Here is a 19,349-nt window from a genome sequence, read left to right on the forward strand (position 1 = left end):
AACAGACACACCGGTTGGGGGCAGTGTTCATTTTGACAAGAGATTTAGTTTTAGTCTTCGTCGCTTACTGAAGATTAGAGTCAGTTTAAAATCTTTTTACGTTAAATTTTAGTCTTTTTGTTTTGTTGGAGTCAAGATTAAGTCAGTGGAACTCAGTTTTACTTTTAGTGTGATTTTAGTCAATGTTGTAATCATAATTTTCTTTGGCAGTTTCATGATACTGTAATGGATTTTCTCAGAAAAAGTGCCAGCATCTACAGGTTGTATTTATTTTCTGCATTTATCTACAACACAACAATCCTTTATGGCCTCTGCATGTTTGGTAGCCCAAAACAATCTCATCTGATATTATTGATGTTCCAGATGTCACAGTAATCAAATGATCAGCCTGTGAAGGGCCCCTCTGTCACTGCGCTTTGTGATGAATCATAGGAGAGGCTTCAGCTGCTTTAGTACAATGTGTAATACCTGACAGGACAGACTTTTTTGCATATTATATATTTTCTTATATTACTATATAACTTATGCTGAATTCTGCATCATGTTTCAGTCAGTGGAACTCTGGTTTAATAAATCAAAGTTGTGAAAACTGTGTCAGTAAGGCAGACATTATGTGGGAAACACCACATTAATTCACTTCCATGGAGCTAAAATGAATACTGAATTATGTTAAATGTTCTCCGAATGAGTTGTAAGAAATCATAAATTATCTTTTAGAAGGAGTAGAGGTTGACTGTAAACTCGGCTCCATTGAATTTAACAATTTGTTAACGGACTACGGCAAGCTAATCGCCAACACACCCTGAATCCACATAGAACTTTGAGCTAACATTGACTTGAGCACTGAAAGGGAATTAACATATACACATATCATCGAATCAATCAACATATGGAGTTGAAACCATGGCAGATACTGCAGGACAGTGTGTCTTCAGGTGTCTTTTCTTTGGTTCTGTTTTTTCTGCCCTGGGATTATGGACTAATAATCAAACACACTGGTTGGCCCTCCTCAGAGAAGTCAAGGGCTTCTACATGTACGTTTGCAAGACTGCTTATCCTTCTCCTGTTGGCCACCCTCATGCCCCGCCACCCACAATCCTGGTGAGAAACAGTCAAGTGGGCCCGTCTGAGACAAACAGACTGGATAGAAACAGGAGGACACCATTTAATTTCATTTTCAGCCACATCTATTAGCTCTGCCCCATGCTCTGGTGCTTTGCTGTAAACAGAAACGGGGCAGCTCATTCTGTTCCCCTGCCTATGCCCGCCATGCAAACTGCTGACTTGGTGTTGTGATAATCACGTATTTGTGAGAGCTATTTGTGTCACAGGAATGATTAATGTGGAAGGTGGATCTCCTCACCCGAGGGGGCCCTTTGCCAAAGGACTGGAGACTTCACCTGTGGGTGGTCACTTAGATCTGGGACACAGTTAGAGGCGAGGATCCATTCACTTTTGGAGAAAAGCCTCATCACTCTCGAGTTGTTACACCACTGGGAGCAGCTATTTGTCTCACCAATGGCCCAAAAGCCTGCTTTACACATTTTGCCCAGAGGAGCTGATTCATCCCACATTGTAGAGGGCAAATTTTGATCTGTCACGACTTTCACATCATGCCCTACTTTATACTGTACTCAAATCATTTGTGAAGTTTTTGGGAACAATTATTCCACAGCTCATAATACTTGTTACTGTATAATGATCAATCGGATCATTGTTACAGTATCAAGAATAATTCATAAATCACTGACAGGACAAAAGCAATAATGGAGCATGTGCTGTAACATAATGTGCAATGATACATGTCATCATAATTCAAGGATTACAGTGGCCCAGGAATACAAGGAGCAGAAAGGCCTTGTAATGGTTATGCCACATGGTCATACTACAATAAACTACATCACGTCTAATGTGATTACAATGTGCACAGAATTGTGTAATGGCAGCACAGTGTGCCCATTATTTGAATAAGAAACACACAGAGCCGCATCCTTAATGCTGAGCTGCTGCGTTTTATTTCTGAGCCAGTAGTCCCTCAGGAGCTGTTAAATGTTTGTGGGGCAGGCTAACTAAAATTATTTTGGGTCAAAAGGGATGTCTTCTCTCCAAAGATGCAGACTTGGGCCTGGCCCAAAGCAGATTTTATGCTGTAGTGGACAAAACTAGCTTGAGCCAAACAAATGGTAGTTTTACTGAACTAAAGACTTTCAAAGGCGTCTGTGAAGTTGCTCACAGCAACATTTTTGCCCTTAAATTGAGGCTGGAAAAAAAACCCTCCTGGGCCAAATATTCTGAGTGGTATAAACACTGCTGTCTAGCAACGTTTGAGACGACATTTTAGGAAATGTCTAACACTACTGGTGTAGCTTGACGGTCTTAAACCTGTGATCTGTGGCACAACAAAGTTGACATGGTTGTGACAAAGTGATGCACAGTCATAAAGCATGTATTAAACCGTCCACAAGGGCGCAAATTCTTCACGGAGCGTGCATAAAGCTACAGTTTCCCTTCAGTTTGAAGTGTTCCTCTAACCCTTGATTAGAATTTTCATGTGAAGCAGCTTAGTTGAATGCCAACAGGCAGACTTCACCGTCATGTACCCAAACAATCGGCTTAACAAAGGCAGAGCTGCTGCAAAGCTCTCTGTGTACAGGCTTCACTGTAATGTCTTCTGCTCCTTGTTGTCTCTTCCCTCAGAGAGTGTGACGGAAGTGAGGACAAACATCTACGTGACGAGCTTTGGGCCGGTGTCAGACACAGACATGGTGAGTATTTCTCTCTTCTCCTTCCTGCATGTCTCAGCAGGTCATCACTCTGTAATTATTTTACTTTGACAAAAGTAAGGAGTTTGATGTTACAGTTTGTCCATTCAAGCAAAATGCTTTTCACAGTATTTTTAATAGATATGTTTGGTATTTTAACATCCTATCACTGTTTCTAGCTTTGCTGAAGGATATTAAATAAAATGTGAAATTACTGTACAGTAAAATCATAGTTGGCATTTCAGGCATAGATAATTTGTTCTAGCTGAAATGTTTATGAAAACAAACAAACAAAAAAAGAACAATTCAACAATATCCAGGATGCAAAAGATCAAGCTTTTTGCATCATAAACCAACCAAAGTGAACACTTGGTTGATTCCTCTCATGTTTCCTCCGCCTCTGTGGCCACAGTTTGACAAACTACAGCTATTTTAAACCAGTTTTCCTGTTGGACTGAAAGGAAGCTGCTTTCTGCATGAGCTGTTCCACCAGCCTGCTTGATGTTGCTCCTACAAACTTCCTTACAGATGATTTTGAAATTGTAGGTTTGAGTAATTTATGTTCTATACGTGGTTATCTAGGGCGACACGGTGGAGCAGCAGCAAGAAGGTCGCCGGTTCGATCCCCGGGTCGGGTGGGGGCCTTTCTGTGTGAACTTTGCATGTTCTTCCCGTGCATGCGTGGGTTCTCTCCGGGCACTCTGGCTTCCTCCCACAGACCAAAAACATGCTCATTAGGTTGATTGGTGACTCTAAATTGTCCTTAGGTGTGAGTGTGAGCGTGAATGGTTGTATGTCTTTGTATGTTGCCCTGCAATTGGCTGTCGACCGGTTCAGGGTGTACCCCACCTTCCGCCCAATGACAGCTGGGATAGGCTCCAGCCCCCCCGCAATCCCGAAAGGGATGGCCGGGTACAGACAATAGATGGATGGACATAGTTATCTACGGGCATTTCCTCCACGCATGCGTGCAACACTTTAACTACTCGTATTTCTACTTGTTTTAGTGGAGACAATTATTGACTTTAAAATGCTGTTTCAAGTTTCAAAATGAAAATGAAATTTTTCTTACCTAATAAAAGGGAAATACTTTGGTTTGACGGTTAGTGTTTATTGATGCTGATGTGATTTGCATCTGATTGTCATGCAGGTATTAGCCATTAGCTCATGCATTTTTAATTTCATCCCTCAGCTACGAGAGTCAAATTAAAAAATAATAATAATAATAACAACTGCAGTGCAGTGTTTACTGGCAGGAAAAGATGACAATCATATAAAAATATTCTATTATATAACCAAAATCTCCAAAACCATTTTGGACCAAATGGTCAAAGTGCTCTTTTTAAGCAGCAATATTCAGCCCTGGATGACCTCCTTTAAACAGCAGATGCTGGAGATGGTTCAGGCTTTGTCTTGGGACCTTATGCGGCATTTGACATATTTGATCATGCAGCTCTAATTGACCGCCTTGAGCACAGGGTTGTTTCTGTGGCTCAGCACTGAGCTGGCTCAACAGCCTGTATGACATAGCACAATTAGTGGGTTTTGGAGGACTTTGGTCTCACTTGAGGGCTGCTTCATTTTGTAATAAGTGTCCACACCTACAGTTCGCTGCTGCAGTTTATGTTCAGGCTGTGAGACTCAAACATTCCAGGAGTCGATTAGGACCTTGTTGTCTTATGTTAAGATAATAACAGTGGATGGGAAAAGGTTATAATGTACCATTAGCTGTGTTTCCATCTAACTGTCAAACAAAAAAAGGTCTTCTGGATGTAAAATACCTTATGTGACAACAAAGGTATTTGCATTGTGTAAGAAGTTATGTCATCGTCTGACAGTGTGTCACACCCAATGCTGTTTGTAGCGTCTTGTGGCCTGGGCACAATAAATAACATAATTAGCTGACTATGTTCAAATCAAAAGGCCACAATTACTGTACCAAACTCCAAGAGCCTTATGTCGAGCAGCACAACTCACTATATTAAGCATTTTGTCAATATAAACTTATTTCTGTACTCTTGTGATCAATGAGCTTATACCGTTTCCCAGCAATCCCCACACTCACAAAGCAGGCGGCTTACATTATTTAGCAACAGGGATCAATAATTTATGACATTTACCTTCGCATATTAACTACACTGAAATTCTTGAGAGTGATTAACTGTGAAGCCTGCAAACGTTGTTCAATCAGCGCAGCTGGGTGACATGAGGCTCACTGTGGATGGAAAATATTTTCTCAGACTCAAGGTGCAGGAAGGTGGGTGCTCATAGTGCTGTTGATTTACTGGAGCCTATATGTAACTCATCTGTACTGTCCATTACTACCAGGGACAACCAAAGAGCTCAATGAGAGCACAGCTAACACTGTTTTGACCTCTTTTCCCATAAACCCATCCTTGCCTTTATGAGTTTGAAGATGCAGTATGCCGACCACAGTTTGTTGAACTTGCATAGTGAGAGAGTGAGTGAGAGGTCGTCGTCCTTATTAGAATAGACAGTGCTTTATCCTTTTCAGCAGAAATCACTTCAGGGTCTCCCCGGGCTCAATTCTAGCCCCAGTCTTTTATTCCCTTCACATGCTCGGCTTGGCAACGTCATGAATCAGTGGCAAACAGTCCTGTCAGCGGTGCACATGATGGCTGCACAGGACATGGCAACCCACATGTGGTAATGTTTTGATCTGAGCGAGTTAGGGTGGTCACAGCAGTTTTCTGTCTGCTGTCGAAGGCTAAAGAGCTGTTGTCTATACACACTCATACCTTCATCTTGTATTCAATGTATGCACAGTAGCTGCCAAGGTTTTGTTCTCAGATGTGGAAGTATTGCATCCATATATATTGATTTTTTTCATGCATTGCTTAGTCAGTTTCTGATGATTTCAGGATTTCGCCGATCGTTACCCAAGCATGGCTCATTTTGGCCACGGTGCATTTTCTGTCTATATTCACAGGAACACTGCACACAGGCTTCAAGTGTTTCCTTTCAAGATTCTCCACAGTCTGGCCTCAAAAGATGATCAGACATTAGCCTTCAGGAAGCGTGACACCATGGGACAGACAGCTCAGTATCATCTTACAAAACACATTGCAAGTCTTTAAACGTATGTTTTGCAACATGTGTGGATTACATACTTGTCTTTTTCTTTTCATCTGTGACATATGTGGTGCCTGCCTCACTTTAAAGGTTTTTGGTTTACAGTGAAAACATCAAGGCAAATACTTTCACTTTGTTTCATTTCTGCAAGTATTTTTACCTTTATTTTTGCCTAAATTTTGTGCATTTTGGCTCCTTTTTTTAAATGCAGCATTGCATAAGTGGGAAAATGTATTTGTGCACTTTTCAGAACAAACCCTCCAATAACTTCCTCCTACTGCAGTTATCATCAACTGGCAGCCTGTGGGACACATCTGACCCTCCAAAGCTTCCCATCCGGCCCACAGAATATTAATGAATTCAGAAAATGTGTGCATCTAACGTTACTCACAAGTGGAAGAGGCCCAGTTTGTCCTGAGAGTGATCATTGATTAGCTTGCCAAGGCCTGGCAATGAGCCAAAAAGTCCATTTCATTCATAATTCATAGTTCAGCCGTTGTACACATTCAGATTATTTTCAAACTCCATCCTCTCCTCTGCATGGACCCTCCATAAAGGCGCTCAGTTCCCAGGCTGAACATTCACTGCAGGCGACAGCAGCACACTGACCACACTACACCAAGTAACTCTATTCAGTGCCGGGCAAGGTACTTTCAAAATGTCATTTATTACATATTACTAGACACTTTCATTCGAAAGTAATAAACTACTTTAGAGCATCGCTGTCTGTGCAAAGTTATGTGTTACTGATCACACAGCTCTTGCATTACTTTCACCCAGATAACCACAGAAGTGCAACTAACATTATAATTGGTTGTATAATGGCTTGTAATAATAACAGTGTCGCCACTGCAGCCTCACCAGAACCTGGTCTCTATGGCAATGTCAGCCTCCCTTTTGATTGGTTTTCACAGGAATTTTGCTGACAAGCTTTATCAGATGGATTTTTCCTACTCGCGTCTCACCCACCAGATACGCTCTCATTGTAATCTATGCAGCTCCGTCTGCACTGCAGGCTCACACCTCAGCTGTGCGACCTGAAGCGTTTATTTACACTTCAAGTCTATTTTCTTGACAATACACGCATAAACATGAGGTTTATGCCAAAGAAAAGAAGCACTGAATAAATATACTTGTGTGCATTTTGCAACTGAGGCAGAGTTCTCTGGACACAGACAGCCCCACACACACACACACACACACACACACACCCCTGTTTTGCACCAGGTTTGCTGAAAGCTGGAGCTGTAATGACAGCCCACATTTCCCGTCATGCCATGCTGCTTTATATTACAAAATGTGTGTAAGGTTAGTGTTTGTACAATAGTGTGTCTAATGTGTCTGTTCAGAACACATTGGTTTATGTGGGAAATTGTCATTTTTGTGCTGGTTTATAGTAAACGCATTACTTGATATAGTAATTGTAATAATATCAGTTATGTAATGCAGATATGTTACTGTAATGTTACCTCAACACTGTGTCTATTCACTGGCCATCTCTGGTATTGAGTCTCAAACTGAATATTGTAGTTTTGCTGACGAGGAGGTTTTTATTAGGATTGATTGACTCATTCATTGGTAGTTGAACGGTGGGGTTTGTGTCGAGCACTGACAGCCTCCTCGACAGAGGTCTGAGAGCATTTTCTAGTTCAGTATGGACAAAACAGTTAAGGACCCCTTTCCCACTGAATCTATTCAATTCTACCTTTTTGCATGATGCAGAGCTGTTGTGTGGATTGCATGATATCCACACCAATAAAAAGTTGGTCACAGATCAGCACTGGAGGAATGAGAGGACAAGGCCACCGTTTATACAGTACAATGAGCAAATGTGGATAGTAGGCTGCGCTTAATAAATAGGTCTTGACTCTGGACTTAATAATGAGCGGTCTGAATTGATGAAATCTGTGCCTGTTTCCAAAAGGGAGGGCACCTGCTGGGAGAGAGTGGGTGGCTTTTGAGTTTAGAGAGTAACAAGGACCGTTGAGTTCACCAAGGGCAAAGCTGGATCAGGTTTACAGATCAGTTAATTGTGTAATGTACTTAGGAGCAAGTCATTTTCATGATTTTTATTAAGTATATTTGGGCTTTGACAACACTCTTGAGTTCTGCTACTCAGAGCCAATAAAGGCAAACCTACAGTAGGTCAGGGTCACAGGATCGTGTTTTCTGGTTCATGAGTTTCCAGGCTACTGAGTTCAGAATGAGCCGGATGTGTTATTTGAGTGTGGAGCGGGACAGCCTCAGAGTACTGAGCATCACAGTAAACAGATCTGGGAAACAAAGGGAAGGACCAGTTTTCTAGGTCAGTTAAAGGAGAGGAAATGACTAATCCTGGAGGCATTTCAGAGGTGGAGAGAAGCTTTTTAAAATATTTCCTTGATGTGTTCACCAAAGGAAAGAAAAGTAGCCGAGACAATTCACCAGAGTTTAACAGATTAATTTAGAGCAGCTACTGTATCTAGTCATTAAAATAAAGGAGGGGGAATGCTGTATGTGAAGCTGTAGGCTGCAAAGGATCTTTCAACTTAGTCTACTTCTTGTTATCGTGTTGTTACAGTGTTGTTTTGTCAAAGCTACGTAGTTTGTTTCCATCCAGATTCCTAAATGAGTCATTTAATAAACCTTGTTAAGTCTTTAATAAGCTTTTAGACTGAAGGTGCTTCCTCTCAATAATCTAATATATAATGCTATAAATGCTACCATTGCTTTTGATACAATGCAGGAAATTGAACCGAGATTCACCCCTGCTGGTTGAATATCTGTGAGCATACACACTCAAATCAAAAACATCAGCTTTTATGTTTTTTGGCATTAATTGGTTCCCCTGAAGCTGTAAAAAAGACATGAAGAAATGTATTTAAGGCTTGCGTTATAGATGGAATGGGACAGCATTGAAGGATTAGAGGATGGTGATAAGCATGGTGCTCTGTGGGAGGGTGTGGTAGGGGAAGGGGCACACTAAGATAGCGCTGGCTTGTGCTTGGCATTTAATACCACATCACCCAAGTCACAGAGCGCTTGAGCAAAGGCTCTCATTACCTACTCGTCATTGAAAATGTGTCGTTTTCTGAATTATTTGGAGCACATTCACCACATTAACTGCAGGTGACCCTGAATTCAACATCTATTAAAGTATTTAAATTACCAACAAGACAAAGAGTCTAGATTTCAAATGAAGTATAAAGGAAACAAGACTTAAGGCCCCTACACATGATCAGCGGTAAAAACGCTTTGCGCCGGCTGTCCCATTGTTTCCCTATGGAGAGAGCGCTGGCACCCGACTAAGTGTCACCGCTACCCTCGGCGCACCGCCGCTTACCGCTGCGCTCAAAGTTCAAATTACTTGAACTTTGACCTCGTTTGCCACTGACCTTTCAAAGCGCAACCAATAAGATAACAGCTCCAGGCAGCGTTTACGAACTACCGTTAAGCTAAATACAATGCTAACGTTAGCTTAGCTGTTTGTGTACGTTCGCTATTCCAGGCAGACACAGTGACTACTGCGTCTGCCTGGAATAGCGACTAATACTACGCTACTGCAAGGGCCTTATTTTGCGACAAACTCAGATACACTGTGTGTAATAATTTACAAACATCGATTAGCTTTCCGGAGTGAAAGGAAGTACTTGTGTTGCCTAGCAACGGTGAATCGCTCGCACTTGTTGATGACGTATACCTGAGCTCCGCCGCCTCCGCTCAGCGCCTCTGCGCCCTACCTGGCGGTGAGCGAAGAGAAAATTTCTTATCATGTGAAGGCCCCTTAAGTGTCAGAGGTACTGCAGCAGTTCTGAGGCAGAGCTCTACTTTGAGCTAAATGCTAACATCAGCATGCTAGCATGTTCTGAATGACATTGCTGACATGCTGATGCACAGCAGGCATAATGTTTAATATGGTTACCATCCTAGTTTAGCGTGTTAGCATGCTAAAATGCGCAATTAGCATTAAACACAAAGTCCAGCCAAGAATGCCGTTAGCTTGAGTCTGCTGATCAAGTGATTTTTAATCTCATGCCTTGATCAAGTCAGCATTTCAATCAGCCCAACATGACAATCAACAGTGTTTCATCCTGTGAGGAATGAGGATGTGTTGCTACAGGAGAAGTCAGTGGATCACAGAAGTTAGGAGGATTGGTCCTCTGGGTTTCATGGTAATCTATTCATCCCTAGTTAAAATATTACAGTCTGGCCCGGTGCACCGACTGACCGCCACTGCCAACCTTAGGGCCTCAACGCTAGCATGGCTAGAAGTGTGGAGCATAAATGCTCGAGGAAACTGTGAGAAGTGAGATGTTCTCGGACAGAGCACACTCTATACCCTAGGCATCTCATACTTAATGTTGTGTACATCCAGTGGTCCAATTACCCACCTCTGTAACATCAAGTGTCCCAGAAATGTCTGCTTCTCGCTCACCCTGAGGGCTCCTCGTTCAGCCTTCACTTGGACCCCAATACGCTACATCTGCCTTCAGTGTCCCACTATCGCCAGGCAAGGGAAGCTAACAGCACAATCGGAGTGAAACTCGAATATTAGGCCAACAACACGGCCCGTTGTTCTGAGTCGCATCTGACCATGTCACACCAAGGCCCAGAATGTGGGTTTACGATGTTGATGCTGATCTCTGGTAAGTAGGTGGGTGTGTTTCTCTACCTCGAGCTTCGCGTTTCTCATTTCCTCTTGCTGATTCTTCCTCCGTCTTTTTTTCTGCTCATGGAGTCACATCTCATTCACATGTACGCACTGTCACGCCACATTTACCTGTTTCATGGTTGAGTTTGACTGGTCTGCTCTGATGAAATGGAAAGCGATTGAGGCTGTCACAGGTACTGTGCTGATGCTCGCTTTGACAGAGATGTCAGTGATGGCCTGATCTCACCAGGGTTTCGCAATCTCTGGGAGTCAACATTTCGGGAATATCTGAGACTTTTCAGCACACAGCCGTGCGCTTAAAATTCATGAAACCCAAGCTCCAAAATGCCTGAGCAGCTCAAGGTCTTTTGAATGGAACAGATGGAGGTTTGGAGGTTGGTGTTACTAAAATTTGAGGCTGAACTGCATTCTGCATCAATCATGCTGACCTTGTTCAAAGACTCCCAAGCCGGATTAAGACCTTTTTCACTAGAATTTTAAATTTTTCATCGATTCTCAGTTACTTCGTGCAAAAAAAATGCATTCTTACAATAGGGCTTAATTACTTTTCACTGGCCACACAGGACATTGTGCTCTCTAGCGTCACACTATGATTCATGTGCCGGGCAGATCAACTTGAAATCAGAGCAGGCACAGTCTTTTCACACCCCGACACTTCAGTACTCTGCAATCAAGTGGTGGAAAGTGACTTTTAGAATTAAGAGCAACCTTTTGTATTGACCCGAGTTTCAACATGTTCATTTTCTGAGCACAGAGAAGATCACCCAGCTGGACTGGAGCAAAATGGTGGTTGTAGGATGGGACTTCCTTCACCATTGTAACTTAATGAATAGTGTGTTGTTTGACTGATAGGAAATGTGTAAATCATTTAAAAAACGATTGTTTTAACCATGATTTGTTTTGACACATAAATACCATACTAATCAGTGTATTTGTATACTGTATAATACATTCTCTTCTACAGCTGTGCAGTCTCTGGATGAAGGCTATCTCGTAAATAAATGGCGATCAAAGAGTATTTCTTTTCAAGCTTCTTTTCACATTCATAAATGTAATGCTACTTAGATTATGACTTTTATTAACGTAAAGAGGAAACAACTTTTATTCATATATCTGCATTTGTTTTTCTGGTTTTCCCGACAAGCTTTGCAGTCACAGCGAGAAAGGGTTCATGTTTTTAGTTATTTTTAGGCAAATTAATGTAGGCACAGACAGACACTGTGTGGATTAAACCCAAATTTAACCCTGAATTCATGGCCCCCAGCTAATTTTAGAATCAAGCCAAATAGTATTCATTTACATGTTGTCGCTAAGCCCTGGTATACTGCAAATAAACCTGGAAACAATAGTCAGACAGATTTCTCTTGCTGCCTTTCTCTCTCTCTCTCTTCTCCTTTTTGACAACATTTTTGAGGACATGGCCATCTTGTTTGAATAAAACAAAACTGAATGGGGAGATTCCATGTTTATATGTGGACACCCACAGCGTGACCAGTTGATTGATTCACACAGTGAGCACAGAAGTTGTATGTTTTGGTTGTGCAGAAAGGCAGACGCAATGCACACGATCAACAAAAATGCACTGTGTTGGCCCAGCTTCAGTGAACGGTGACACAAGAGGAGACATTTTTACAGTTCAGTATTTAACTGAAACCACAGTCTTTCCCAAACCAAAGAGTCCTCTCAGCCTAGAAAGGTAAAAATACACTTCAAGTTGCTTTTGCTCATGTGAAGCAGGGACACGCCATGATGTGGCCCATGTAGACAGCTGATCTGAACTCCTATGTAGACACACCACAAGATTAACCACAGGTAGGGTACGACACCCAGACCCTGATCTCTGGTATCAAAGTCTAGTGTCTGTACGCTCATTATCCACCCAGATCATCCACCTACAACTACTGGGACGCTGCCAGTGAGCATAATCCATGCAGCAGTCATGTTTCCTTTAAAGCAGATGATGCAAAACCATTTGGAAGTATATAAATTTTATAGTTATATAGTATTTATAGATAGGGTTTCACATGACAGACATAATTCTTCTATACTTTGACCAAAATCTTGTTTCCTTCTGATTTCCCTGAGAGCAGCTCACAACACCCATCATTTAAAAATGTGTCGTAGATTTTAAAAATGTGTTATGTTTATACTGGCATAAACATGTTCACTGCGAGATCTCCTTCATGTGTTTACCGCTCTCTGATTCCAGGCCGATTATATTTGTAGAACTAAATGTTGGTGTTGGAAGCTGGTGATTGCTGGAGATAATTGGGAGCAGGTATGGGATTCACAGCTCATTGCAAGTCTTACACAGGTTTCACTCCCAGCAGGGAAAGGTGAACAGCACACAAAAAGCAAAGCGAGAGAGGATAATTGACACCCCGAGAGCAAAATGGACCAATAATTAAGACATTAATCAAATCTTTGACTAATCATTACAATGCCCAGAGTGTGGAGTTCAGAAGAACCAGGTCGAATGGATACACCGCCTCCAGGAAATAGTCTGTATCACCACAGCAAGCTTATCTAAAACTTAAATCTGGTCTGCTGTGTACTGTCAAAAATAAGACATCATAACATATATCACACATATATCACACATTGATTGGGGAAACGGCTCTCTCGCACAATATCATATCTAGCCAGGGGCTCTAAATCAAACCTGTCAAGCCAGTGAGCTAATGTAAATAAAATGTGTACATCCCGCTGTAGCAAAGTATGAACAGAAATGTGCACAAATAATGAGAAATTTCAGTTGCCGGGACTCAGCGACTTGTTCAGTTTGCTGCGCACACTGAGATATGTGTTTTTAAAATACAGTATGTTTGGAAAACGACAAAATGTACCTTTAAATGGCAGATACGTCATTTGATTACGCAGATAATTCATTGCAGCACGAAGTAAAAGCTTGCACATCGGCTGTAAAACTACAAGAGATCAAATGCCTGAAATCAGCCGCAGACTAAAATGTCCAGATCTGTTGAGTAAAATCAAATTAAAACTAAAAATGTGATGACATTATTAAAATGTGATCTAATAACCAAATGTTTAGAATTTAATGAACTCATTAATTTCAGATAAAAGGCTGCATTAATATTCTATCGGATATTAGACACAACCTTCCTGCCATTATCGGAGATCCAGACACTGTCGTTTCTTAAAGTCTAGACTCATTTAGCCCAGTCTGCTGTACATCCTACCTTAACTGCCACCTTATCAGCCTTTCTTATCATTTCCCTCATTTTCCTTCAGCCGTGCTATTGGCTGCTTCTCTCCACCGCTGCTCTTCCACTGAGACGCACACTCACAAATGAGCAAAGGAGACATTTTGTGTGTGTGTGTGTGTGTGTGTGTGTGTGTGTGTGTGTGTGTGTGTGTGTGTGTGTGTGTGTGTGTGTGTGTGTGTGTGTGTGACATGCCCGTTCCTTTTCCTGCTTTTAATCACTATTTGTATCCGTTTATGCGATCTTGTCCTGCGATGCACTGCTTTGACAACCCTACAGTATTTACAGAGTTCATTAATTAACTTCATCTTGAAAACATTAGAGACCCATTTAGTTATGTCATATAGGACGACAACAGTAATTTCTACATCATTAAACAGACTGTTTTACCTAATTCACTTCAGTTTATTGGGCTCTGCGCTGCATGTGGCAGAAGAAGAAGACCATGTATATAAGAATCATATTATTTTCCATTAACGGTCACCTGATTTGACTTCTCCATTAAAATGTCAGTGATACAGAGAAAGAGACAGAAGCGTAATTTCTTATACTGTGTGTCTTGTACATTATCACTGTCCAACAAATGCGGCAAAAAAGAAGAAGCTGGAATTGTTTGTAGTTCCTTCATGGGTTGCAGTGAAACAGTTTAGGGTACAGCAAATTTGAAAGGGGCCCCAGTTATGGAGGACAGTTATTGTGAAATGTCCATCAACAGAATATTGTTTTCGTTGTTTTTTTGGCCACTTGTGGGCAGTGCGAAAAGCTGTTCACATTGGTACAGCATTGCTTAATAAATTTTGTAACACACACAGACACAGAGCAACAATAGCATTCAGTAAGTGTCGTGTTTTTATGAAGTCCAGCATTCACTCTTCTTTGAGAAGATTTACCTTTCATAGTGAAATGCTCTACTGTGTTCATTAGCTAGTCGCTAACTTTGTCTGGCTGCCATTTGGTGCCAAGCAGGAAGTGTACAGCGGGTTTATCAGAGCTTTGTAGCTGAAAACGATGTGGAAAAACAGTAAAGCCATTAAAGACACTGTTTTCAGTGTTTTTAGTGGCTTTACTGTTTTGCTTCAGCCTGCCACTCACATCAGCATCATTTCTGTTTCCACTGTTTTCAGCTACAAACAATACTGTGCCAATGGGAACAGCTTTTGGCACTGCCCCCAAGTGGCCGAAAAAACAATGAAAACAATATTCTGTTGATGGACTAACTACAGTGTCTTTAATGACTTTACTGTTTTGCTTCAGCCTGCCACTCATTAAAGACACTGAAAATGACATCATCTTTAATGACACAAAGAGTGTCCCCTTTGATAATACACATGGTTATTTGATCCATTGTTGATCTACAAATATTGGTTTTAGCATCTTTAAGTCATTTATGGTGGAAGAAATTGTCACATTGCCTTCTTTGATGGGCATTTTGCATATTGCTTTCCCATTTTCAAAATAAAAACTAGATTGTATATAAATATAATTGTTTTGATAGTCAAATCGTTGAATCTGTATGTAAGGGTGTCTTGGTGTTAAATCTCAAATCCCTCCAGAGACTGCTGTGACATTGCCTCTCTCTCTCTCTCTCCACATATGCTGAGTCTCTACCAGGCTTTCTAATAAAGGCACTTTGCCAAAAATACGTATACGGGCATAAAAAAAACGGGATCCGTATTCGTGAAGAGTGATTCTGTATTCATGAATCCGTTTGTAACACTGTCATTCAGGTGCCATGAATGTGTTTTAAAGTGTCATTTAAATTACAGTTGTTTGCTATAGTAAATCCTTTCATGATCCTCGCTGCTATAAAAAAAGACATTTTAAAACTACTGTGCAGTAGAAGCTCCGCTCTGTCTCCTCTGTCAAGGAGAAATCAATCACTCACTCCCTGGAGGAACACCAGCTGGCATTTGAACTGATTGTGCCATTTGGCCTTGTGTGGAGATTGACTATGCTTTTCCTCATTCCAGTGTTTCAATCTTCAAATTATTCCTCATGTTTACAGGAGATTTCTATCCAAAGGAAACAAACAAACGATGGCTTTGCCCAGCTGGGCCAAGCTCACTTATGTCTCTTTATTCATCACTGGATGTTTTACATTGACTGGGATGCGATTTGGCAACGTTGTAGGAGCTCATAAAGGAAAGGCCGTAAAGTCCATAACATAGTGTTTAACTGTGATAATGGAGATTTAAATGATCCAGGATGTTTCTGTGCCAGGACAGACCAAACTTTCTTGTAGGGTTGCTGCAAAGTTTTGGTCGAAGACACACAGGACGCTGAACAATAAATCACCATATAATGTGTGTCCTAGTGTCCGCGCATGTTCATCAGTCTTGTCTTTCTTGTGACCTGGAGAGTCCTTTGTTGTCTGCACTGGGCAACTAATTCATGAGCAAACTTTAAGGGGGTACCATTAGCATAAGAAGGCAGACAAAACTCGGTTTTAGCTCTGATTTTACATCAGATATGTAGAGACTGTAGACCTCTGAGACATTACAGAACGGAGACAGCAATTAAAAGAGGAACATAGCTCAATAGGTGGACAAAAGAAGACAGCGGTGGAGGGAAATGTGTGTTTGTCACACTCTTGCTTTTATCTGTCTGCAACGCTCTCTGCGGGCTTTATTAACAGCACAGATGCAGTGTCACTTTTTTGTTATGCTACTGTAGGTATGCAAGCCACCAGGAGGTCAATCACATCAATTAACAAAAGTCCATCCTGCGCGGCTTAGAGGAGCCCTGTCGACGTGTCGAGCGGAAGCCGTACACCTGTCCTGCTGAGCATGATGGCCTCCTGCTGTTAAAGCCACTGAGAAATGACTTTATGAGTTTTCCGCTCGGGGAGAAGCCAGTTACAGCTCAGTGGTGAGCGGTGCGGCACGCAAGCCCTTTCACCGCACGGGCAAAAGAACAAAGCGGATTGAAAGGAAACACACGCGGCTTGCTTTTATTGATCACCGATAATGTGTACCGTTGCGTGAGATGCAGACAGCTTACTTCCATTTCACTCTGTTAAGACGTCTGCATCCAGTCTGCACGGCCACTGGATGCAGCCAATGAGGGGAGTCTGTTGCTAGGACACCAAGTCCTATTGAATGAATAATGGGAAATAAATTCCCTTTGACTGGCTACTTCCTGCGTTCACTTTATTTACTTTTTGCGTGCTGGTGACAACACAGAAAGACTTTGTTGCATATTAATAAAACATGAAACAGATGTATTACAAGGTTTCTCGCTGAGGCTCGTTTGTGCCCTGGCCCATGATTGGGCTTTGAAAATGCACACTGCATCATTAAAGAGTAGTAATTTTATGATGCAGGAATACATCGTTTTAAAAATACAACCTAATTGAAGATAACTGGTATGACGTGTATTTGTATCCTGTTGGACAGGGGATACACGCACTGGATAGTTTGTGTTGTTTGCTGTTGACAGATGGTAAAGCATGGCACACGCTGCTGTATCTCTTATTAAAATCAATGACTGGCTGAAGCAGTTTTGCATACAATTGCCACAAAGTCATGATTCCATTTGCTGTTTGGTGTCTTTTTTTATTATTATTCAATAATTTGCGGGTCAGCTTTTCTTTTTCCTTTTATCCCTTCGGACTTGGCGTCTTTTTGAAAACAACCACAATGACCAAAAAGATATCAATACATATGTTGAGTTTTCACATTCAGGTACCTTTCCACATTACGCACAATACCAGAATCAAGGATCTGGTTCACCTAAATGGAATGCAGTCATCATTAATGCTTGTTCTGCTGTGATAAACCAAATTGTCTGTTGTGAAAAGGGTCCATTCATGGTTAAGGATTACATATTGCAACCAAATGGACTGCCTCGATGTAACCAGTGTCCTGCCCCTCCTCTGTAAACTGTTACCTTGCCAACCAATCTCTTGCACTCTCTTCCCTCAGGAGTACACCATCGATGTCTTCTTCCGTCAGAGTTGGAGGGACGAGAGGCTGAAGTTTGATGGGCCCATGCAAGTTCTACCCCTCAACAACCTCCTGGCCAGTAAGATCTGGACTCCTGACACCTTCTTCCACAACGGAAAGAAATCTGTGGCCCACAACATGACGACTCCTAACAAACTGCTACGACTAGTCGACAATGGCACGCTTCTCTACACGATGAGGTGAGCCACTTTAAAAATCGCACTGCCACTTTTTCTGTTGAAAATTGTCTTTAAACAAGGCTCAGAGTCTACAGCCGTGCTAGTGGCTCTGTGAGGCTGTACTTATGCACAGCAGCTCTTAGCTCACAATGATAATGCTAACCTTGTGATGTTCAGCAGGTATAATGTTAGCCATCATGTGCACCATAGTTTTTTAGTGTGTTAGCATTTGTGAGGACTAAACACAAAGCACAGCTGTGGCTGGAAGGCATCACTGTTCAGTACATGTACAAATGAATCTTTAACAGTGGCTCTTCAAACTGATCTGACTGTACTGAATTACAATTGTCACTGGCCAAATCAGTAGCTTAAAGCAGTGGAGCTCCGCACTGGTGACTGAGAGCACTGCTGTCAGCTCAGCTGTGATTCACAGTACGTTTCTGCCTGGTTAAAAGCTCAGTGAAAGCGAACGCCACAGAAACAGTTGTGATGTGACAGTGCTGTTGCAAATAGTTGGCTGGGGAGGCATTAACCTTGTAAAACGTGCTTGCATAAGCTTAGCTTTGTACTGAAATGAATATACTGCCGAACTGAAGACAGTCAAAAGTAGAGCCAAAAGTTACTGTGTTCATCATGAGTGAGACACTGAAAACCACACGGCAGCCTCATAGTGGTGAAGGATGAAAAGACGGGATTACAAATAAAATTGTGGTTGCTGCAGCAGTTGATTGTTTCTGATCATGGTGTCAGACTTGAAGTCCAGTCAGGACCACATGTGCTTCACCAACAACAACTCAATAAATAATCATTTCATCAAATGTAGCTGCTGTGTGTACGTCATGCTTAAATTCACTGTAAATATCAGTCTTTCTACGGGATTGGAGCAAAACTAATGCATTGGTTTTCAATCAATCTCATGATTGAACCTGTCACTCAGTCACTCTTCTCTGCACCTTTGCATTAGAGCCTTGAAAAGAAACATTTTCACAATGCTCTTCCTCAAGGTCAGTATTGATTTTCAAGGGCGAAAATGAAACAGCGAAAGAATTTTATTTTGCCGTCCCACATGAGTAGATCTGATGCGGTTGCAGTTCTGCCAAGGCCATGAAAGACATCTGTGCTCTAATGCAGTATTACAAGGACTGCTGTGTTTACATAACCGAGTAAATGTGTGGTAGAAGATGATGAAGGTGTACGCTGAAGCAAAGTGTGATAATCCTCTGTCAGACAGTGCAGAAAACCTTTTTGGGAAGCAGCATATTGATCATCACATGCAGATTGAAGCCATTTCTGCACACTTCTGTTTATTGGATCCTGTGGTTTATTAATGCTCATCAAAGCTACACATAATTCTTTCTGACCATTTAACTGACACCATGCAAAATGTAAGAAATCCAAGGGCTTATGTGCAGTGTTTTATAAGAGGCACTTGGAAGAATGTGTTTTATTCATGGGCTACCTTACTTTTGTAATGGAGTGTTGGCTGATTAGTTGAA

General features: G+C 41.6%; 1 protein-coding gene across 2 annotated transcripts in view; it reads left to right on the forward strand.

Moving 5' to 3' along the window:
* gabra3 (gamma-aminobutyric acid type A receptor subunit alpha3) overlaps positions 1-19,349 on the forward strand; it is a 91,333-nt gene that overhangs the window by 48,290 nt on the left and 23,694 nt on the right. For both annotated transcript variants that reach the window (XM_070982850.1, XM_070982851.1), the window contains exons 4-5: positions 2,698-2,765; positions 17,654-17,874. In XM_070982850.1, the coding sequence (XP_070838951.1) occupies positions 2,698-2,765; positions 17,654-17,874 (289 nt within the window). The remainder of the gene's footprint in view (positions 1-2,697; positions 2,766-17,653; positions 17,875-19,349) is intronic.

This window comes from Chaetodon trifascialis, chromosome 16 (assembly GCF_039877785.1).
Source record: "Chaetodon trifascialis isolate fChaTrf1 chromosome 16, fChaTrf1.hap1, whole genome shotgun sequence".
NCBI lineage: Eukaryota > Metazoa > Chordata > Actinopteri > Chaetodontiformes > Chaetodontidae > Chaetodon > Chaetodon trifascialis.